The 21,100-nt window shown below is 52.8% G+C and overlaps 3 protein-coding genes across 8 annotated transcripts; 1 reads left to right on the plus strand and 2 right to left on the minus strand.

The window, feature by feature from the left end:
- Positions 1-100: 100 nt before the first annotated feature.
- On the minus strand, positions 101-2,501 carry CUNH11orf94 (chromosome unknown C11orf94 homolog). 2 transcript variants are annotated; one of them, XM_027422457.2, is made up of 3 exons: positions 654-2,501; positions 422-495; positions 101-257 (listed from the first exon to the last, which is right to left on the minus strand). In XM_027422457.2, the coding sequence occupies exons 1-3, from the start codon at positions 755-757 to the stop codon at positions 136-138; spliced, it is 300 nt and encodes a 99-aa protein (XP_027278258.1). In that variant the 5' UTR covers positions 758-2,501; the 3' UTR covers positions 101-135. The 2 variants fall into 2 exon arrangements, with proteins under 2 accessions (XP_027278258.1, XP_027278257.1); XM_027422456.2 differs by having other exon boundaries at positions 422-2,501.
- A 140-nt stretch (positions 2,502-2,641) lies between these two features.
- Positions 2,642-8,094, minus strand: Pex16 (peroxisomal biogenesis factor 16). Of its 2 annotated transcripts, none has more exons than XM_027422454.2 (11): positions 7,887-8,094; positions 7,661-7,696; positions 6,805-6,881; positions 6,356-6,489; positions 6,126-6,226; positions 5,239-5,319; positions 4,965-5,117; positions 4,807-4,879; positions 4,559-4,678; positions 3,338-3,402; positions 2,642-2,810 (listed from the first exon to the last, which is right to left on the minus strand). In XM_027422454.2, the coding sequence occupies exons 1-11, from the start codon at positions 7,996-7,998 to the stop codon at positions 2,752-2,754; spliced, it is 1,011 nt and encodes a 336-aa protein (XP_027278255.1). In that variant the 5' UTR covers positions 7,999-8,094; the 3' UTR covers positions 2,642-2,751. The 2 variants fall into 2 exon arrangements, with proteins under 2 accessions (XP_027278255.1, XP_027278256.1); XM_027422455.2 differs by having other exon boundaries at positions 7,810-7,916.
- Positions 8,095-13,368: 5,274 nt separating this feature from the next.
- Large2 (LARGE xylosyl- and glucuronyltransferase 2) lies at positions 13,369-19,276 on the plus strand. 4 transcript variants are annotated; one of them, XM_035446834.1, is made up of 14 exons: positions 13,369-13,468; positions 13,545-13,646; positions 13,927-14,023; positions 14,267-14,390; positions 14,587-14,758; positions 14,919-15,023; positions 16,601-16,713; positions 16,789-16,914; positions 16,991-17,146; positions 17,270-17,430; positions 17,820-18,098; positions 18,403-18,552; positions 18,642-18,837; positions 18,959-19,276. In XM_035446834.1, exons 1-14 carry the CDS (start codon positions 13,369-13,371, stop codon positions 19,166-19,168), a joined length of 2,091 nt encoding a protein of 696 aa, XP_035302725.1. In that variant the 3' UTR covers positions 19,169-19,276. The 4 variants fall into 4 exon arrangements, with proteins under 4 accessions (XP_035302725.1, XP_035302726.1, XP_035302727.1 ...); XM_035446835.1 differs by having other exon boundaries at positions 13,545-13,642; positions 13,941-14,023; XM_035446836.1 differs by having other exon boundaries at positions 13,369-13,453; positions 13,545-13,642; positions 13,941-14,023.
- The last annotated feature ends 1,824 nt before the right edge of the window (positions 19,277-21,100 follow it).

Below are 21,100 nucleotides of genomic sequence, written 5' to 3' on the forward strand. Positions count from 1 at the left end.
ACTACTATTAAAGTGCCATTTCCTGTCTGGACCACAGTAGGTGTATTTACTTGGACCCCTGCTGGGCCTTCTTGTTACACACAGGCTAGTGAACCAAGCATTTGCTGCCCATAATAGCTTTATGCGGGGTTCCCATCACAGATTCACATCATAGTAATAGTCAGCCATGTTGGGCCCGTCCCGCTTGCGCTGCTGGGCTTGAGAGAGAAGGGGTCGGGGCCCTCGTGGCCACGGGTGTTTGGGTCTGATCCCATAGTCTAAAGAGAGAAGAGGATAAGGGTGGAGGGAAGCACTGCTGACTTGGAATGGGGCTGCAGGAGCTCTGAAGAGGCAGTCTGGGAGTAGGAGACTCAGGGCTTGGCCCTAGGAGACCTCTAAGGGCACCTGCTGTGGAGGGCGGGAGAGGGGAGAGAAATACTACCATCCATCAGGCCTGAGAGCGGCTGTGAGAGTTCCAGTGGGGCCGAAAATTCCTCAGGAACAGATCGCTGAGACCTATGGGAGATGTTGCTGGGCTGAGCTCTGACCCCAAAGGACATTGCCACTTTCCTTTGAGGGGGTAGCCCAGGGTGAAGACTTAACAAACGAACCCTTCCCAGGATAATGGTCAGCCTCTTCCAGAGTCTTCTAGGCCCTGAGGGGTCTGGCCTTACCTCTGGGGCTGAGGTCGAAGGAGTGCGCCTGCCAGGATGAGGTAAAAAAGGAAGATACTGAGCCCAGCCCTGGGGTACAGAGCCCCCAGCATGGCGAGAACCATTTCCTACACAGTCCGTACTGTGGCTTCTGCCTGCCCCTCCCCCAGCAGGACAGAACCTGGTGCCAATTCTCAGGGCCACCTCACAAAGGGTATTAGTTCCAGGGCTCAGCATCAGCACCAGTACCGCCTCCCTTTGTGTCCTGGAGAAGACTTTTTTTTTTCTTTAATTTTTTCAAGACAGGCTTTCTCTGTGTAACCTTGGTGGTCCTGGGACTCACTTTGTACACCAGGCTGGCCTTGAACTCAGAGATCCACCTGTTTCCACCTCTGCCTCCCAAATGTAGGGAATCAGGAGTGTGCCCCACCACCAGCTCTGGAGAGGATTCTTGTCCCCCACAACTGTTTTAGTATTGTATCCCTGCCAGGATACCTTCCTTCCTCAATTCTAGGGACCTGGAATTCCATATGCTATCCAACTCCAAAGCCCTGTCCTTCATTCTTGACTCCTGGGCGCCACATTATTCCCCCCTACCCACAGTCCCCATGGTCTGCTGTGGTCCTTCAACCCTTGCCCCACTGCCTCGAGCCTCTCCCATGTCATGGCTGATGTCACACACACTCATCTCTGCCCACACCACCACAAAGGTCTGCGCCACCAGAGCTTTCCCTAGCCCTCACGCCATCGACTTCTTATGCCTGCACAGGACGGCACTTCAGTGTTGTGTTCCATCCACTAAGACCCTGCACAGCTGCTTTCTGCACACAGCCTTCCCCGCCCTAGCTGCTGTCAGGAAATGTATGCCCTGGGCGAGGAGTGTGGCTTGGAGGTTAGTCTCTATCCAGCTCTATCCTACAGGTTTCGAGTTTCACTGCACTGGAAAGCTTTGCTCTCCTTTGCCATCACTGCAGAAACCGCTTACCACTGTGTGGCAACACCATCTCCATCTTCAAGACCCTAGCACAGTACATACTCAGGAGTCAGGAACTACAAGGCAGGGAAACATGTGTTGCATGGCACCAAAGCCTGCTACAGTGTAAGCACTCAGGATGCTTGTGAGGCTGAGCAAAGCCAACAAACTGACAGGCCTGCCCTTTCTACTGCTCCTGCTCAGAATCACATGGCAAGCATGTCAGGTTGAGCTAGGGCTGTAAGAGCATGTTGGAGGAGGTGAGGCCTGAAGGACAGGTGCAGACAGTGCTCTCCAAAGTAAAGGGGCACCACTCCTGAGAATAGTGCAGGAACAAAAGGGGCAGGAACAAGATAGGTGTGACAGCTTACCCCTACAGTCCCACATGAGAGACTGCCATGAGTTTGAGGTCAGTGAGACTTGTCTAAAAGGAAGAGAGGGGAAGACAAATACTGAGGACAGTAAAGGTCAGGCCCACACAGCCCTGCCAGGACCTCTTCCGTCTTCTCCACAGTAGCCTGCATGGTTCCAGCAATATAATCCTCCTGAGCCAGAGTCAGTCTGCTAGGAGAGTGTCAGAGAGGCTGACACACAGACACACACTGCCCACTTTCTTATAGACCCAGGTTTGCACTCTATCGCGTCCCAGCCCTGGCAGCTCTGACTTCTGCCATGGAGAAAAGCATCTCTTGGGGCGTGGCTGGGCTTGCTGTTTAGCCCTGTAGGGAAAGGGAAATAGAAGCCCTGGCAGGAAGGCATATTGGACTGTGGTCATCCAGGGCTTAGTTCCACCTGTCTTCATCACGGACCAGTAAGAATTATCTAGTCGCAGAGTTGAGGCAAATGGTGACCCATGCTGGAGGAGGATAAGTCAATCTGCAGTGCCGAGATGAAGGTGCCCCCTGCACCTGATGGAGACTTCCTGCCCAGTGATAAGGAGCAGGCTGCTGTGGCTCCATCCCAGGAAGGTGTGGTGACCAGGGCTGAAAAACCAGAACTGCCAGGGGAGGTGCTGTCTGGTGGACACAGAGCCATGTGCTGGGACACTAGCAGAGTCAGTTTTATTAGAGAAGAGGGGTCTGGGGGACTGCCCAGAGCAACAGAGCACACCATATAACCCACTCTGCACCCACTCCTGCATGTCTGTCAGCCCCAACTGTAGAAATATATTTTCTGCCAGGAGGGCAGGTAGTCCATGAGCGGCCCTGCAATGAGAGGGAAGGAGGCATTAGGGCCAAGCCAGGGCCCTGGCACTGCCCCATGCCCTTTTCTGACCCTAACACCAGTATAGCTGCTCACATCTGTAACACCTGCTATGTCTCCTGCCTCTGCAGCTATGCTGGAGATGCAATTTACAGACAAGGACCCCCGGGTTCAGGGGAGCCAAGTAGCATGACCAGCATGTATTCCTTTGTGGTCAGGTACCCAGACAGTCCCCAAGGTCCCTCCTTGCCTTACCAGATCAGACTGCTCCTATTATTCAGGTAACAGAGGCAGGAGGGCTTGCCAACCTGAAATGGCCTAATTATCCTACACACAGACATTCTTCCAGCCACCTCCCTACCTCCATGAGTTGACAACTTAGGCCCTGGAACTGTCACCTCCCAATACTGATATAGGGGTCACTCTTGACTGCCCAATAATCAAACCATGAAGAGACAAAGCAAACAGTAAAATGGGGCCATTTGTGCCTCAGGGACATTCTACAGCCACACTGCCCCACCACACTTACTTGCCACTAGGCCAACGCCAGGGATATGGTCTGCAAGGAGCTGGAGCAGGAAGAGGATCTTGGCTCTGAACAGGGAAGAGAAACACCATGGTGGGGTAGGGGTGGAGATGGGGGTGGGATGGATCCCTGCACATCAGGAGCTAAAGGCCTTGACCTACCACCAGGCATTTCAGAAAACAAGGGGCTAGGACAGACCCTGATACGAGGCCAGACTGCTGGCACTGCACCTGTCTAGAGCTGCACATAATGCTCACAGCTCACACCACTTCATAAACTCCCCCTCCCCTTTCCTACCTTCCTACCATCGGCATTCAGCAAGTGCTTCCTAAAGGTCACTTTAGCAAGGCCTGTTCCCTGGAGGTTTATGGAGGGCGCTGACAGCTGAGCTACATAGAAACCTCACAAGCCAATGCTTAGAGCAGTTGGGCCTAGGAACGGGAGACAGTGTTAAGAAGGGTCCCCTTTGGCTTATTGTTTACGGTATGGGACTTTCCACAGGGGAACTTGGAGTCGGCCATGATGATGTTGGGAACAATAAAAGAACACGTGTGAGATGGAAGTGTGGTTCAGGGGTAGAACACTTGCTTAGCATGTTTGAGTCCTTAGGTTTGATACCAGCAGCACTAGTATAAAAAACAAAAACAAAAACTAACATCACATGCTCATTATATACCAAGCACAGTCAAACACACTCAGTCACCTGACCCCTACAACAACCTATCAGATGGGTGCCATCACTATCCCCATTTTATAGGTGAGAAATTGAGCCCAGAGGTCTCACAGCCCAGCTCCTGCTCAGACACTCCACCACAGATCAGAGGTACCCTGGCAGGCCTTTTTGAGAGATTTCCCAGACTAAGGCATGGGCTCTGATCCCTCACAGGTGATGAGTGTGGGATGAGCCCAGCAGTGACAGCCTAGCTAGGCCTCTGTTTAGTTGCCCAGCCCTCTGAAGTGCAGCACCTGCTCTGAAAAAGTGGATACCCTGTGGTGAAAAGAGCCAGAGATAGGTGGTCTGCATCAACTGTGGCCTTGCAGAACTCTTACCCTACCGCAGTGGTCTCTCTTGCCAAGAAGCACACAAGCTCACACTGGGCCTGACCAGGGCAGGTGGTTCTAGTGGCTGCTTCCTGGACGGCTCCAGAACCAGAAAGTACTCATCTGACCCCAACCCTCTCCATGCGGCATGGAGAGTCCTGCTGAGGTGAGAGTGGTCCTTACTCAGAGAAGCGGTCATAGAATGGGGAGCGTAGCAGGTAGTACAGCAGCAGGATTGTGCGGCGCCTCAGCTCTAGCCGTTCCCTTCGGGTCAGACTCTTTCTGTCACTCAGGAGACTCAGACTGTGGGGAAGGGACATAGGAACAAGGATGATCTATGTCCCTAGCAGGGAAAAAGCCATAGACTGGGATAGGCAAATGGCAGGCAGAAAGCCCCGGGGAAGGAATGGGAATCCTTCCCCCATGCTTACCTAGTCATATCCACCACACCAGAGAGTAGCCAGGGTGTCCATGACCGTTGACCCCAGAAGCCCAGGCTGAGCACTGATAGTCAAGGTGTCAAGGATGTCTCCAGTGCAGGGTCTAGCTCAGCTCCTCCCCAACCCACCACCAGCACAGCTAAGGATACAGTGCAGCAGGGGCCGGGCAATATACAAAGACTCTGCAATGGTCTCCTGCAACCCCAGAGGTGTTGGGGGTGTGCTAAGCTCCTCCTGCTGCTGTTTCTGCCGAATTTCCCGTTGCTGGGGGGCTCCCCAGTGCCGTGAGTGCAGGGATGGGCCTAGAACATAAGGACAGACAAGTAAGCCAGGAGCTGAAGTGGGTGCTGACAGAAGCCAGTCCCTCAGGCTCACACTGACCTCAGCACCTAGATGCCTAGTCCAGTTACATCTTCCACTTACTGTTCTGGAGGGTTCGCACCACTCTGTTTGACCTCTTCCCCACATATGATGGCTCCTGGCTGCCTGGGTTGTGGTCACCATCTAGCAGGTATAGACAGGACACAATATGAGGGACACACTCCTAGCAGAGCCTGCAGAGAATATGTATGCAGTGAACCCTTGAGGAGCTACTGGGAGAACACAAGAGCCTGTTCTGAGGCTGCAGCTGAGTGAAGGTAATTGCACCCAGGGACTGTGGTTCAACAAGAAATCTTTCCACAGAGGGAAGCATTCTGGAACCTTCCCCGGCCTAAGGAAAGGCCATCATTACCCATAATCACAGCCAAACAAGAACCTAGGATTCCAAGATAATGGAGAAAGAAAGGGAAGGCCCAGCCCAACCACAACTACTGGGGCTACAGGATCATGAAGCCACATTCTCTCAATCCTTTGCTGTCACCACATTCACGTGGGAGGCACATCATCATCCCCACTCAAGGTGAGGGAAGAGATGAGGCTGATGGAGGGGCCCCTTCCTCTTGAGGCTATGGTTGATGATACAGAACCAGGCCCAGAGACAATATTTGCAGGACACCTACTTTGTTGTGCTGATGTTCTCTGTCCCTAGTTCCTACAGCCCACAAGACTCTGGCACCACAAGTCCCAAGTTCAGGGATGGGAGTGTACCTCAGTGGCAGAACACTTACCCAGCATGCATTAGGCCCTGGGTTTGATCTCCAGGATCAAAATAAACAAACAAAACAAAAACCTCCCAAGTTTAAGTTCTGATTTTCTCCAAATCTTGTCTTTCTTATAGAATAATGGGTGCTGCACTGATGGGAAATGTGCTCCAAACCCACAGATCAGTCCCATGTCCCATTCCACTTGAGGGCAGAGCAGCAGCTTACCCAAGGGCTGCGCCTGGGTCTCCCTGTTCAGTGGAACAATGGGGGGTGAGGTCTGAATGCCAGCCTTGAACCAGATCAGCAGGAACATGCGCAGGACAGCCCTGAGTTGGGGAATATAATTCAGTTAGGGGAAGGTGGCTAGAAAGCAGGTCGCAAGGCTGCTCTGCTGAGCACCCTCAGAGCTGGCCTGGGTCCCCCCCCTGCATCCTGCCCTCCGCAGCCCAACCTACTTGGCTAGCTGGATGAGAGCAATGACGAGCCAACGGCCTACTTCACCCCACACCTTGGCAGCCCCCATCTCCATGAACACCTCCACACACTCCAGCACGCTCAGCCATGTCAGCAACTTCTGCTGGGACAGGGACTGCAAGAAGCCCAGAGGTCAGGGAGCTTCGCTAGCCCCAGGTGCTGCCCCTCTGCAGGTGGGACTTCCCCCTTTCCAAGCCTAAGGCCTGAGTTCAAACACCAACGCCACTGCTAACAGGCTGGCTGACTTTTCCATCTCTAACACTTCATGCGTATGAGACTAGGACAACTAATAATTGGTCTGAGGCTCATAAGGACACAGGCATGTCTCAGGCTCAGAGACTGCAACACGTACCACACACGTGCTGGCCATTACTGTTTTGTTCCCAAGTCCCTGAGCTCCCCCACCCTCGGCTCCCTGAAGAGTTCTCACCACAGGCAGCTTTTTCCGAAGCTCCTTCCGAAGGATCCCGTCATTGAGCAGCACAAGCAGGTTAGAGGCAGAGTACACTGAGAAGCAGAGCATGGACTTGAGAGGCTGGCTCTGGTGTGGCCTTCACCCCTGTCACCTTTACCCCAGATCTCTACAAAGCACCTGTCACAAGTTGTACTCAGCTACCCACAGACTGTGTGGAAACCAACATGCCTCTTCTCCCACTTGCTGAAAGCCCCGTTCTCCTGAAGATGACATCTGAACCAATAACAAATGAATGATCACAGTGACAGCCTAGCCCTTGCTCTGCTGGACAGCACTGGTCACTGAGCTATTCAGAACTGCCTGTCATGCTCCCAACAGCCAAGTGCGTGCTCTACCACCTCGCCTTTGCTCTCTCTGCAGACTGTCCCACTGAAGGCCTACATCACAACTACCTTTCAAAATCTACCGCATCCTTTCATGACCATCTCTTCCCCCACTGACTAAGCAAACATGACTGAGGCACTACTAGTATGGGACCTGTGGCATTTGAATGTTGGTTCTGACGTCAGGGACTATTCCTAAGCCTCATTGACCTTTTATTCCTGCAGTTAGGCAGAACAACGGTGCCCTTCTCATACTCATAGGACTGATGAACTAGCAAGAGCAGGAAAGTTGCTTAATACAGAGCCAAACAAGGCAGCCACACAAAATCCTCACAGGTCTCCCAACTCTAGGAACACTAAGGGTCCTGGACAGTGGACAGCTGAACTTGTTTGACTGAGCCAAGGAACATCGATCTAAAGGGCGATCATGTCCTCTGGAAGGCTTTCCCACCCCCAAAGTCCCCTCCCCAGTCCAGAGCCCAACTCACCCAACTCAGACAGCTCGTGTGAATCGGAGAAGCGACCTGGGGAAGAAGGTACAGGAGGCGCTGGTGAGCCTTTCACATTGCAGCTTTGGGTCCCCCTAACTCCCTATACGCCACAGAAACCTAGACAGAACTCAAACAGTGACCACTACCCTGAGTCCGCAGGGAAAGGGTCATAGGAGTCATGGGTCAGGGTCCCGAAGAAATGGGTCAAAGGTCAGTGTGGCACCTGCCAGCAGGTAACTGAGGCCCCGCACTGCGGTCTCCAGCTGGGCCGTGGCGGCTGGGTGACGAGTCACGTACTCCTGGTAGCGGAGGCCCAAAAGCCGCAGCTTCTCCATCCTGCTACGGCCACCGGCAGTCCCACTGGCCGACAGCACGGCTGGCGCGGCACCCTGCGTCCTGAGCCCTCCTTCCTGCTTCCGGCCCTAAGCCCGCCTCCCAGTTGCTCAACTTCCGCAGCCCAGGTCTAGCTAAACGCTCGTAGCCCCCGAATGTCCCTTCACCCCATCTCTAGCACCTCCTCCCAGCGACCGTGAGCACCCTCCCTCCTTCCAACCATTGGCTCCCTCACTCTCCGCCCTGAATCTCCTAGAGCCTCAGCCGTCCGATCTTCAGCCCCCTTGGTTGGCTGTCTTGGCGCCTGCGCAGTTGCAATTTAGCGGCAGGCTCATCAGCTCATTCTAGAGAAGGGACCACGGAGTCTCAGGCTTCCCCAGAAGATCGCCGAGAGGCTCGAGCGGGAGGGCAGGACAGCACAGGTCTTGGGATTTAAGGCGCTAAGAACCTCGAAAGTTTCGCAAATGGGTCTCAGTAACCGCCAGTTTCCAGTTCCCCACAAAAGCCAGTGCCAGGGAAACGGAGGCAAACCTAGCTAGCAGGTTTTGTGCTGTGGCTTCGGTTCCAGATGTTTCAGGGCATGTGGACCCCCAAAATTCGTACCCGGCTGACTACTTCGGCGAATGCCCGACCTACCCTTCTGCTCTCCACTTAGGGACGAACCTGCACATAAGCTTCTCTTATCTGCACCTCAGGTTACCCCATTTACAAAATTATTATGGGCCGACTTGGACCTTTAACTCCGAACGAATGTCAGCGCTTTCTAGCCCTTGGATGTGCCTCCTGGCTCTCAGCCAAGCCCCAAGAGTTGGGGGTAACTCCTAGGGATCCATTCCTGAACCAAGCAACAAAGCGGCTAAAGTCAAAGCTCTGTACAAGTGGAGGGAGGGAACCGCCCCAGGAAGGCAGCTGATTGGCTGTGGGGAGAGAGGGCGTGGCAACTCTGCGCCATTGCGGACTCCGCCCGCGAATTTATGGTTATCCGTTGAATTGTAATACGTTTGTTTAATATTCTACCACATATTATCTTCAGACAAGGACAGGATATGCCTAATAAGGCCCATCCAGTATATCACATGCATGTACGAAAATGTCATCAGGAAGCCCATTATTTTGGTTTGTTTTGAAACAGGGTCTCACTATGGTTGGCCTCAAATTCAGAGATCTGCCTGCTTCTACTTCCTAAGTGCTGGGATTGAAGGTGGTAGCCATCACGACAGGCGAAGCGCATTGTTTTGTACAATTAATAAACACTAATAAGCCGGGCGTTGGTGGCGCACGCCTTTAATCCCAGCACTCGGGAGGCAGAGGCAGGCGGATCTCTGTGAGTTTGAGGCCAGCCTGGTCTACAAGAGCTAGTTCCAGGACAGCCTCCAAAGCCACAGAGAAACCCTGTCTCGAAAAACCAAAAAAAAAAAAAAGAATATTATATAAAATAAATAAATAAATAAACACTAATAAAAATGTTCATAAAGGAACTAGGGAGATGGCTCTCAGGGGTTAAGAAATGCTCATTTAAGAATCTTAAAAAGTTGGGTGTGGCTGGGCGTTGGTGGCGCACGCCTTTAATCCCAGCACTCAGGAGGCAGAGGCAGGCAGATCTCTGTGAGTTGGAGGCCAACCTGGTCTACAGAACGAGTTCCGGGACAGGCTCCAAAACAATACAGAGAAACCCTGTCTCAAAAAAACGAAACAAAACAAAACAAAACAACAACAACAAAAAGTTGGATGTGGTACTAGAGAGATAGCTTGGAGTAAAAGAACACTTGTTGCTCTTGCGGAGGATCTGGGTTTGGTTCCCAGCACCCACATGGTGGCTCACAACCATCTATAACTCCAGTTTTGGAGGATTTGATGACTTCTTATGATCTCTGCAGACATAAGGCATATAGAAAGACATGCTGGCCAACCTCGTATGCATAAAATGAAATAAAACCTAAAATAAAAAGATGGGCATGGTGGCACATCTCTGTAAGTAATTCCAGCATTCAGGAAGCAGACTCAAGAGGATCACTGCAAGTACAAAGCCAACCTCGCCCATGTAATGAGTTCCAGGTTAGCTTTTGCTCGAGTAAGACTGCTTTTTGTTATTGTTGTCTGCTTTTGTTTAGTTTTTTAATTTTTAAATTAAAACCATTTTTTAAAGTGCCTACTATGTCTAGTCATGATTAGAATGCTGATTTAGTCTGAGCCAGAGCCAGGACATTTTAAACACCACACTCACCAGGAAGCCACAATCCACTTCCTTCCCTTTCTTTGTCTGTGTGGAGCCATGATCCTATCGTTGCCAAATACACTCATGCCAATGCCCACAAACAAAGATTCAGGGAAAGATGCTCTGAACCTCAGAAGAGTCTGTGGTTTGGGTACCATGGAAGTTGTTCTTCACCCTGTCTCGAGTGTACCACATATGCCTCACCCTATTGGCAATTGTGATTGTTCAATCTTCATTGTCAACCTGGTGGGTTTAGAATCACTGTAGAAACATACCTCTGAGTGTGTCCATGATGTGTCTCCAGAAACATGGAGCTGAGAGTACTCAGCCTGGGTGCTTGTATTAGGTGGGTTGGAGCTGAGCTGAATAAAAGAGAAAGCAAGCTGGGAACCAAGAAGCTATCTCGGGTTTCTGCAAACACAGCTACCCCGCCATGATGGATTAGACCCTCAAACTGTGAACCAAAATAAAATACCCCTTATGCTTGCTTCTGCCAGATGCTTATTTTGTCACTACCACATCAACCTCATCAGATTGGTGGGAACTCTTGTCCACAGATGAGGCCCAGGGAGGCCCACTACTTGTCCCAGACAGCACAGCAAGGCCTTTGGTAGCATTCTCTAGCATGAGCCATGACATATGAGGCAGGCTTGGCTAAGATCTATGCTCAGGAATTCAGTGACTTTACTGCTTTTGAGCCATTCCTCTAGCCTTCTGCTGCAGCTGGACTGAGGGTGTGTGTGTGTGTGTGTGTGTGTGTGTGTGTGTGTGTGTGTGTTTGTACTTGTGTGTACACGAGGGCAAGTACATTTGTGCAAGATTCCATCAAATGGTCTTTTGTTCTGGGGAGGATCCAGAGTGGTACACCACCTCCCCTCCACATCCAGATGGTGAAGGGCCCTTCTCTCTGCAGTACAGGGACTGGGTCCAGCCAGGTTGGCAGCAGCAGGGCTTCCTGAATTTCCTCTCTAGATCTGGAGCCTGATTAGGCTCAGAAAGAAAGAGCAGAGGTGTATGCAGGCTTTGGAGGCTGGAAGGAGGCCCCTCCCTGCTGGATTCCTGCCTGGACCTGACAGCAAGGCTGGGCTGCAAATGCCTCTGGATAAATTGGGCTGGATCCTCTCTTCTTCAATCTGTCCCAAGTCACAGGGGAAGAAAGACCAGTTGGACAGGCACAGATGAGGACACCAGAGACCTAGGGAGGGTGCTGGATAGGTCCAAGGTCACAAAGTAAAGTCCTGGGCAGAGCTGTTTCAAATGGGGTCTCTAGACTCACTTGTGCCTTCCTCTCCTCTGAAGATTCCAGAGGGCTTCTTGAGGGCCCAGCATATACTTCTGTCCTTGTGTTCATTTCCGTACCTACAGTGCTGAAGTTGAAACAGGGTCACCATGATGAGTCTCCACTAACTCATATCTCTTTATGGAAGACTTAGCTTGGTCTAGGCTCTGCCTGTGATCCTATCTGCTCCTTCACATTTTCACCTCCCACAACCATCTCTGTTGAGGGCCACGGGGAGCAACCCTTCCACTTCCACCCACCATCTACCCCAACTTCACTACAGGCTGAAGATGAAGCCTTGGGATTCAAAGCCTGGACACTACAGGTTTCTCTTAATTCCTCAATGAACAAGAGGCAGCTTTCGGTTTCCATAGCAACCTCCAAAGGCCCAGAGGCTGACCCCCAATCTCCCAGAGAAAGGCATTCGGATCACTCAGGGGAGGAGCCAGCCCCAGGCTGCTGTTTATGGGTCTGCCTCCTTTTGTACAGCTGGACCTTGGGCCAAAGATCCAGTCTGAGTTCTTTGTGAGGCCTAGTATGGTCCTTGGAGGGCAGGTCGAGTTTCCATACAAAGTCAACACCTGGAATTGGGGGTCGGGGCGACCCGCAGAACAAACAGGCAACTTCAGCTTCCCTTGAGCTAGGAAGATAAGCAAGAGTTGTGGAGAGATCTACATTCCCAGGGAAGGAAGGGCAGGGGCAGGTCCTGAGGTGGAAGACCCCTAGGGAAGACTGAGAAAGCAGTCACACCTGGGAGTCTGAGCAGGAGCAGTAGAGGGCTGCCTGCCACAGCAAAAGGCCAAAGGGTGCAGGTTCCATTCACTCTTCAGGGCCAATCTCATCTTGTGTCCTCGGGGCGAATGAGGGTTAACTGAATGGAGGCTTGGTAAACACTTAGCTCAGGACCTGGCACTCAGTAGTGCTCAACCGACCATGGCCAGTCTCCTTCACAGCCCAGAGCTTGCCACACCCCTATAGGGCCAGAGGAGTGCCTGAGGCCTGCTGAGGGGTGGAGAGAAGAGGGAGGAAGGGATCCAGGCCTTGGAGCCCGACACAATCAACGCACTCTAGACAAGGGCTGGGGAATCCACGGCCCTGCCCAGGCGGCAGTGGAGCTCTCTGCCTGCTACTGTGCAGTCGGGGAGTTGGCCTTCAAAAGGACGCAGTGCCGGTGTCTTCCAGTCCGCGGCTGGGCAGGCCTGGGCCACCTGGACTAAGGGCCAGGGAGGACGCGCAGGTTACAGGTGTCCCTAGCAGGCCCAACCTCCAGTCCCCGACCTGAGCAGGTGTCTCCAGTCTCTGGACCAGACATTCCTATCCCATCCCCCCCTGCTCCTGGACTCTTGCGGTGCCCGAGCCAATCCTTTGATCCTGAGCTCAGGGTCACAGGTCCCTCCCCTTAGGGGGAGGAATGGGGTCCCAGAGCCAGGAGGTTGCAGGTAGCAGGCACAGGGCCATCCTGGATAGCTGTCCCTGCGGCCTTCAGCCCTCCGGTGCCTTGGTGCAAAACCAACCGAAAGGGGTTGTAGGCTCCCGGCCTGTTTCGGAGCTGTCCAGTGCGGGGCGAGGGCGGGGCCCTGCTTAGGGGTCTCCCCGCCTCTTCCAGCCCAGACAAGCAAAGGTGAAACCTGAGCCCAGGTTGGGGGCGGGGCTGGCTCGCAGCTCTGCCCCGGTTCCCGCTACCGGGCGATCGCAGGAGGAACTGGGCCTTCCCGTAGCCACTGGAGCAGGTGAGGCAGGCAGCTGTGCCGGTGCCGGGAGAGCAGCCGTCGGGCCCTGCGGTCCAGAGCGTCACCCTCCTCTGGTTCTTGGTCCGCAGGGTCCATGATGGAGCCCGCTGCCCGGGGTCGCGCCCCGCCCTGAGGTCCTCAGACAGCCATGCTGCCCCGAGGGCGCCCCCGGGCACTGGGGGCCGTCACGTTGCTGCTGCTGCTGCTGCTGCTGGTTGGCTTCTTCCTGTTCGGCCGGGACCCTGAATGTGAGAGCTGCAAGCTGGGCAGGCGAGGTAGGGACCCAGTGTTCCCTTTGCCTGCTCACGCCACGTGTCCTTTCAGACGGACTACGGGCAGCTGCCACCCTCGATGGAGACCTGTACGGGAGCCGTAACCGCTCCGCCGCCAGCCTGCAACCTCTACTGCCACCCAAGTGCGAGGTAGGTGCTCGTGGCCCCTGGCGGCTGCCACCCCCTGGCTCCACCCCAGCCATCTGGTCATCTATGAGAATCACAGTTCCTGACATCTGACCACCCAACTGGGACACCTGAGGACGCTCAGAGCGCCCGCCCCTTCACTCCTCAGTTTCTCCACTTGTGAAATTCAGGAGTTGCCTCTAGGCAACCCTTTCCCCAACTCTGAGGCAAGCTGGGGTCTACACTGTTCTAGACCAGGCTGGCTAGGCCGGCCAGTAGAAGTTGGTGACTGACTACTGCTGACTTAGGTGTTCCTCCTCAGCTGTTGCACGTGGCCATCGTGTGTGCGGGATACAATTCCAGCCGAGAGGTCATCACCCTCGTGAAGTCCTTGCTGTTCTACAGGTACAGACAGGCCTCCTGGATGAGGGTCAGGAACCCACCCACAACGAAGCAATCGGCACCACTGTTCTGAGTTTATTTGCTCATCTGTGCTGAGGAAACTAAGTCCCTTCTTTTGAAGGGAGTTGTGTGGGTGATCAGACCATCCCCAAGAGCTCCTTGTAGGAGACAGGGCCTCCTCCTGCAGGAGAGAATACTCTATTGTTCCTGTACAGCCATGCCACGCTAACTCTTTCCACCCCAAAGGAAAAATCCGCTGCACCTCCACCTGGTAACTGATGCTATAGCCAGGAACATCCTGGAGACACTCTTCCGAACTTGGATGGTGCCGGCTGTGGTGATCCGATTCTACGATGCTGAAGAGCTCAAGGCAGGAGTCACCACCCCCTCCCTCCCCAAACCCCTCCTGCCCAGCTAGGCCCATCCTCTCTTTACCCCAGCAGTGGGTGGTGGGAGAGGAGAGATCCTGTCCTACCATACCTCTTGGAGCCCAAATCTTTCACGTTTTGGGGGATTATGGCTGTGTTCCACTGTGCCACTTGGTATGTTCTCCCCTCCCCTCACAGCCCCTGATCTCCTGGATCCCCAACAAGCACTACTCTGGCCTATATGGGCTAATGAAGCTGGTACTTCCCAGCATCCTGCCTCTCAGCCTGGCCCGAGTCATTGTCCTGGACACTGATGTCACCTTCTCCTCTGACATTGCTGAGCTATGGGCACTCTTTGCTCACTTTTCTGGTGAGACACCTAGAACCCTACCCTAGCCTGCTGCCTCCCCAGTTTACCCAGCCCCAGCCCCACCCCCACCCCTCCCACCCCCCCCACACACAACCTCCTCCTACTGCACTAGTCCCTAGCCCACATCCCCAGGCAGCTCCCTCCTGCCCTCCCCTCCCAGACAAGCAGGTGGTGGGTCTCGTGGAGAACCAGAGCGACTGGTACCTGGGCAACCTCTGGAAGAACCATAGGCCCTGGCCTGCCTTGGGCAGAGGATTTAACACAGGTGGGGACAGTGGTGAGGGAGGCAGGATAGGGTGGGCTTCGGGGTCTCAGTGGTGGGATGGATACAGAATGCTAGGAAGCCCCCAGGAAGAACTGTCAGGGCTATGGAAGGGACACTGGATAAAGAGAACTGTCCCTCATGCATGTTTGTACCAAATGGCTGTGGCCAACTCATTGTTTCCTTTAAGACTGTTTTCTCATCCACATCATAGAAACAGTTAAGATAGTCCTGCCATTGCCAACTGTAAGAGAAGAGCTTGGAAGGGCTCTTCTCCTCCCCTCTACCCAAGGGAATTATGGGTGATTATGTCTGAACCCTCAGAAAATACAGTCCTGTGTTAGCAATTTGGATACATTCTGAGAGATTTACCATTAGGCAGTTTCATTGCCATACAAACACCAGTGGGTATATTTACACACTCAGAGAGAGTAGCCTACTCTTCTCTAGGTTGTGGTATGGTCTGGGAACAACAGGCATGTCACTGAACATGCTTCCTGACAGATGGGCAACTGTAAAACAATGGCAAGTATTTGTATAACTGAAAATGGAAAAAGCATAGGAAAAATAAGAGGTTGTAGGTTGGTTGGTTTGGCAAGGATTCATGTAACCCAGTCTGGCTTTGACTCATTATATACCCGAGGATGACCTTGAACTTCTTATTATCCTGCCTCTACTTCCCTGGTGCTGGGATTGCAGATATGTACTCCGTGGTCTCCTTGGTTTATGCCATACTGGGGTGTTAAGTCAGGGCTTTATGCATGATAGACAAGGATTCCAATTGAGCCACATACCCTGCCTGAGGTGGTGATAATATATATATATATATATATATATATATATATATATATATAATAATCATGTACCATCCTTAGTATATGCTTTATGTTGCTGACCAAAGCTCCTGTACCAGTTAACACCTTGTAGCCTGGTGTGGTATTGCCTGTTGTTTTTATTTCATATAAGTATGTACCACTATAGTGTATGCTTTATATTGTTGATCAAAGCTCCATTAGATGACACACAACTGACTATACCAATTAACACCTTGCAGCCTGGTGTGGTGTTGCCTATTGTTGCTGGTAATACCAGTTTCTTGGGAGGCTGAGGCAGGAAGATTGCAAGTGTGAGGCCGGCCTGAGAAGCTTAGTGAGACCCTATTTCAAGTTTTTGAAGATTTATTTTATGTGTATGAAAGTTTTGTCTGCATGTATGTGTGTTCACCACATGCATGCCTGGTACCAATGGAGTTCAGAAGAGGGTGTTGAATCCCCTGAAACTGAAGTTATGAGGGTTGTCACCATATGGTTTCTGGTAATTGAATCTGAATCCTCTGCAAGAGCAACAAGTACTCTTAAACATGGCTCCATCTCTTCAATTCCTCAAAAAAGGATTTAAAAGGGGTCTGGGGATATAGTTAGTGGTAGAGAGATTGTCTTGGATGTATGAGGGTTTGGGCTTTCCCCAGCACTGCAAAAAAAACAAAAAAACAAAACAAAACAAAACAAAACCAAACATTTCAAAGGATTCGGGATCTGGATGTCCTTGGTAGGCATGGCAACCTCTCTCCTTGTTGGCAGGTGTGATCCTACTGTGGCTGGACAGGCTCCGGCAAACTGGCTGGGAGCAGATGTGGAAGCTAATAGCCAAACAGGAGCTCCTTACTCTGATGGCCACATCTCTGGCTGACCAGGTCTGGAGGAATCTTTGTGGGAGCAGAACTGAGGGGCAGGCTGGGGGCTGAGATGTGATGTCTGTCACTGCCTAGGACGTTTTCAATGCTGTCATCAAGGAGCATCCCGAGCTGGTGCATCCCCTACCCTGTGTCTGGAATGTGCAGCTGTCTGACCACACACTGGCTGAGCGCTGCTACTTGGAAGCAGCTGACCTCAAGGTGAGTGGAGTCTGCAGGATGGGGGACTGTTGCTCCTCCCTGTTCTAAATCCCTGCCAACACCTCCTGGAGCTCAGGTGATCCACTGGAACTCACCAAAGAAGCTTCGAGTGAAGAACAAGCATGCAGAATTCTTCCGAAACCTGCACTTGACCTTCCTGGGGTATGATGGGAAACTGCTGCGGAGAGAGCTCTTTGGATGCCCCAACCAGCTCCCTCCTGGGGCTGAGCAGGTGAGAGGGGCCGTGTTACCTTGCCTTTGGGAGGTCTTGCCCCTCTGTACTCAGGTGGGCCTTGACTGGAGGGCACGTTGTCCTAGGCCAGACCCCTTCTTTCTTTCCCTGGACCCCGCTCAGTTGCAACAGGCCCTGGCACAGCTAGATGAGGAAGAGCCCTGCTTTGAGTTCCGGCAACAGCAGCTCAGTGTGCATCGTGTGCATATCACTTTCCTCCCCCACCAGCCACCACCTCCCCGGCCTCACGATGTCACCTTGGTGGCCCAGCTCTCTATGGACCGGTGAGGTTTTGGAGGGCAGCCCCAGGTAGCATGGCATAGGCTGAGATGGGATTTGAGAGAACTATTTTATCTGGTAGCCTCATCATGGTATGGTAGTGAGCTGCTGGTCCCTGGAAGAGTCCCAGAAGTTGGAGACATTGGATATGATGGAAAAAGCTTGAGCTTTGGAAGTCTTTCTGATGCCCAAAACTGCCCCTAGGGAGCCTCAGCATCTTAGACTTTAGTTTGCTGGGCTGCCAAATGTGAATGTAAGGATTAAGAGACCAGCTCTCTGTGATTGTAAGGTGCTTAGTCACAGGAGGGGCTCTGCAGCAGCTAACTTTGGGGAGGATTCCTGGGCTTCTGTGCATGAGGGGCCCGAGCAGGGCTGACCACCCACCTCACCCCAGGCTGCAGATGCTGGAAGCCCTGTGCAGGCACTGGCCAGGCCCCATGAGCCTGGCCTTGTACCTGACAGATGCAGAGGCTCAGCAGTTCCTGCATTTCGTGGAAACTTCACCAGTGCTCTCTGCGAGGAAGGATGTAGCCTACCATATAGTGTACCGGGAGGGTCCCCTCTATCCAGTCAACCAGCTCCGCAACGTGGCTTTGGCCCAGGCTCTCACGCCCTATGTCTTCCTCAGTGACATTGACTTCTTACCTGCCTACTCCCTCTACGACTACCTCAGGTGGGCCTGGAGGGTAGGAGAGGGGCAGCATTTGGGGTATGCACTGTCAGGGTCAGGGTACCTTGGGACCCCCAGGTTGCTGTGTCTCTGTGTCTTTCTGGGGCTCAATGGCTTCTGCAACAGGGTTTATCTTAGGCCTTTTCTCTGGGCCACCATTGAGTCAGGGAAGCGATGCCTTACTTCAAACAGCAAGGCTATCTCAAACAGCAGAGTTGAGCACCTGGAAGGCAGGGGTCTGTGGCTCAGCAGGGATGAGACCTATGGGTGGAGTGTTCCTTCTTCCCACATGCCCACCCCTCCCCAGGGCCTCTATAGAGCAGCTGGAGCTGGGCAGTCAGCGGAAGGCTGCTTTGGTGGTGCCTGCATTCGAGACCTTGCACTATCGCTTAAGCTTCCCTAACTCCAAGGCAGAGCTGTTGACCTTACTGGATGCAGGCTCCCTCTACACCTTTAGGTAAGAGAGACCATATTCAGCCCCACTGTTATGTTGCCCCCCCTCCCAGATCACAAACTCCTAGCCTCAGCCCTGCTCCTGTTCCCCAGGTACCATGAGTGGCCACAGGGTCATGCACCCACAGACTATGCCCGCTGGCGGGAGGCCAAGGCGCCATACCATGTGCAATGGGCAGCTGACTATGAGCCCTATGTGGTAGTGCCCCGTGACTGTCCCCGCTATGATCCTCGCTTTGTGGGTTTTGGTTGGAACAAGGTGGCCCACATCATAGAGCTGGATGCTCAGGTGAGGAGGGTACCTTGTTACCCTGGCTGTGACCTGCCTGTTCCTGTTGGGCCATGGCACAAGCTTGCATTTCAGCCCTCACTTGCTTCTCCCTAGTTCATTCCTGCCCTCATTCTTACAGGAATATGAACTCCTGGTGCTGCCTGAGGCCTTCTCCATCCACTTGCCCCATGCTCCAAGTCTGGACATTTCCCGCTTCCGCTCCAGCCCTACCTATCGCCACTGTCTCCAGACTCTCAAGGAGGAGTTTCACCAGGACTTGTCACGGCGCTATGGGGCTGCAGCCCTGAAATACCTCACTGCCCTGCAGCAGTCCCAAAGCCGGGCCTGAGCTTGCCAAGCTGCCCTGGCCATGGCTCACACATACACTCCCTGCAGACACTGGAGAACCCTAGTGGGTGCCCACCTTTACTTCTATTTAAATTATTTAAGGTTTCTGTCAGAGGGGCTGGGGTGGAGCATCTGTGGGGATTCCTGTTTCCTCTCCTGTTGTTCCACTGTTGGGGTCCAACTCTTCTCTGCCCCAGCTGGTTTGGGGTTAGTTCCCCCAATCCCCTTCAAAATAAAAAAAAAAAAAAACTTAAATTGGGGTTTTTCATTTTATGGGTGAGTTTTTGCCTGGTGTGTGTATGTGTGTGTGTGTGTGTGTGTATGTATGTATGTATGTATGTATGTGCAAGAGGGCTTTAGATCACTCAGAACTGGAGTTATAGGTGGTTGTGAGCCACCATGTAAGTTCTGGGAACTAAACCTTTGAGCCATTTCTCTTACCCCCACAGTAAAGTTTTAAAAACCACTTTTGTGCCCTGCCTGGGGAATCAGGGGCTCTTTAGGGTCTGAGAGCATTAGTGGGCAGTAGAAGCAGATTCCAGCTAGAGTCCTAGGACAGTCTGAACCCTCAAGGGCCACACACTAGAGATGGAGTATCTAACCCACACTTTCCCACCCTAGCCCCAAACTCAACACCAAAGAGGCTGAGAGGCTTTATTTGGCTTTATTTAGTAAAATGTTAAAATAAATAAATACAAATTGATCGGCTGCTCTGTACCCCCCACCCCCTCAAAACAAAAACCAAACAAACAAAACAGAAAGTTTGAAGCACAAAACTCCAAATACAAATTCTACCAAGACTGAAATCACAAAGGGCATGGACAAAGACAGGACTTGGTCTGGCTGGCTCTGTCTTGGAGCTCGATGACTTCTGGTCTGCTTAGCCCACCCACCTGACGGCAACTCACCCTGGGCTAAGAGTGAGGACATTGGAGAGGGGTGCAGGGGCCAAGGCTGCCATGTGGAACTGATAAAGAGTGCCACCCTGGCTCTCAGGACTCTTCATTCCTCAGGGAGGGTCAGCGGAATCTTCCCAGGGGTCACCCATCTCCTTGGGGAGGAACCAGCAGGAGCAGGGGCTGAAGGCAGGATGGATGAGAACCAGACTTTTTGCCAAGGGTGCTTGGATGAGGGGTGGGACAAGGTCCACAGTCATTTACACAGAGCAAAGTAGTCTGCATTCAACAGAAGCCATGGACCACTGGTCCATCAGACTCCTGCCCCTGGGAGGAATGTCCTCCAGAGTTCAGCCCTTTAGTTAGGTAAGGTCCATATCCAAGAAGGGCCTAATGGGAAGAGACCATTTAAAAGGTGTGAGCTGGGGGGCTGGTGGTAAGAGTCAAGAAGGCTCCAATAGCCCCAAGAGGAAGCTTCAGAGAGGTGGCGGAGAGGCAGCTGTACATGCAGACCGACAGCTGGAAACCCTGGGTCAGTGCTGGGTACACACGCACCCTTAACACTGCCTGTTGGGCTTCTGACAGGAAGCAGCAGGAGAGGTGGCCCTAGAGGAAACCAATCACTAAGATGGGGGCCAGCTGGAGGCTGCCTGGTAGTTGTCACTGGCTTTAGAGACAGGCCCCACACAGGTAAAGCCATCCAGGGACTGCCCCCAGTTGAGTCCTAAGGGTTCCACCAACAGGCAGATAAGGAAGGAAGGGATGAGAACTGGTGGAGTCAGCAGAGGCAGGCAAGACAGTGGGTTCAGAAAGAGAAAAGGGCCCTTCAAGTGAGAAAGGCGAGATGATGGTGCTGACCTCACTGCCTTTACAGCCTGCACCTGCCAGCCTGATCTGGAGGGCAGGGGAACTCCCAGTCCAAGGCCCTCCAAAGCAACTGCCAAGCCGGTGGGCCTCACACATGTGGCTGTAAGCAATACACTGAGGGGAGGGGAAGGGAAGATGAAGGGATGGAGGCAGTATGTGTGGCCCAGATG

Source organism: Cricetulus griseus, chromosome 6 (genome assembly GCF_003668045.3).
Source record: "Cricetulus griseus strain 17A/GY chromosome 6, alternate assembly CriGri-PICRH-1.0, whole genome shotgun sequence".
Lineage (NCBI taxonomy): Eukaryota > Metazoa > Chordata > Mammalia > Rodentia > Cricetidae > Cricetulus > Cricetulus griseus.

What these genes read in the sequence shown, in the direction of transcription:
- Pex16 (XM_027422454.2), bottom strand. Translation starts at nt 7,998, where the DNA reads ATGGAGAAGCTGCGGCTTTTGGGCCTCCGCTACCAGGAGTACGTGACT. An exon ending in GGTGCGAACCCTCCAGAACA is followed by an intron (nt 5,118 to 5,238) that starts GTAAGTGGAAGA and finishes CTTATGTTCTAG; the next exon opens with GCCCATCCCTGCACTCACGG. An exon ending in TGCCCGGCCCCTGCTGCACT is followed by an intron (nt 4,880 to 4,964) that starts GTATCCTTAGCT and finishes CTTGACTATCAG; the next exon opens with TGCTCAGCCTGGGCTTCTGG.
- CUNH11orf94 (XM_027422456.2), bottom strand. Translation starts at nt 869, where the DNA reads ATGCTGAGCCCTGGAACTAATACCCTTTGTGAGGTGGCCCTGAGAATT. An exon ending in GCTCTCAGGCCTGATGGATG is followed by an intron (nt 258 to 421) that starts GTAGTATTTCTC and finishes TTCTCTCTTTAG; the next exon opens with ACTATGGGATCAGACCCAAA.
- Large2 (XM_035446834.1), top strand. Translation starts at nt 13,369, where the DNA reads ATGCTGCCCCGAGGGCGCCCCCGGGCACTGGGGGCCGTCACGTTGCTG. An exon ending in GCCCAGCTCTCTATGGACCG is followed by an intron (nt 17,431 to 17,819) that starts GTGAGGTTTTGG and finishes ACCTCACCCCAG; the next exon opens with GCTGCAGATGCTGGAAGCCC. An exon ending in GGCTCCCTCTACACCTTTAG is followed by an intron (nt 18,553 to 18,641) that starts GTAAGAGAGACC and finishes CCTGTTCCCCAG; the next exon opens with GTACCATGAGTGGCCACAGG.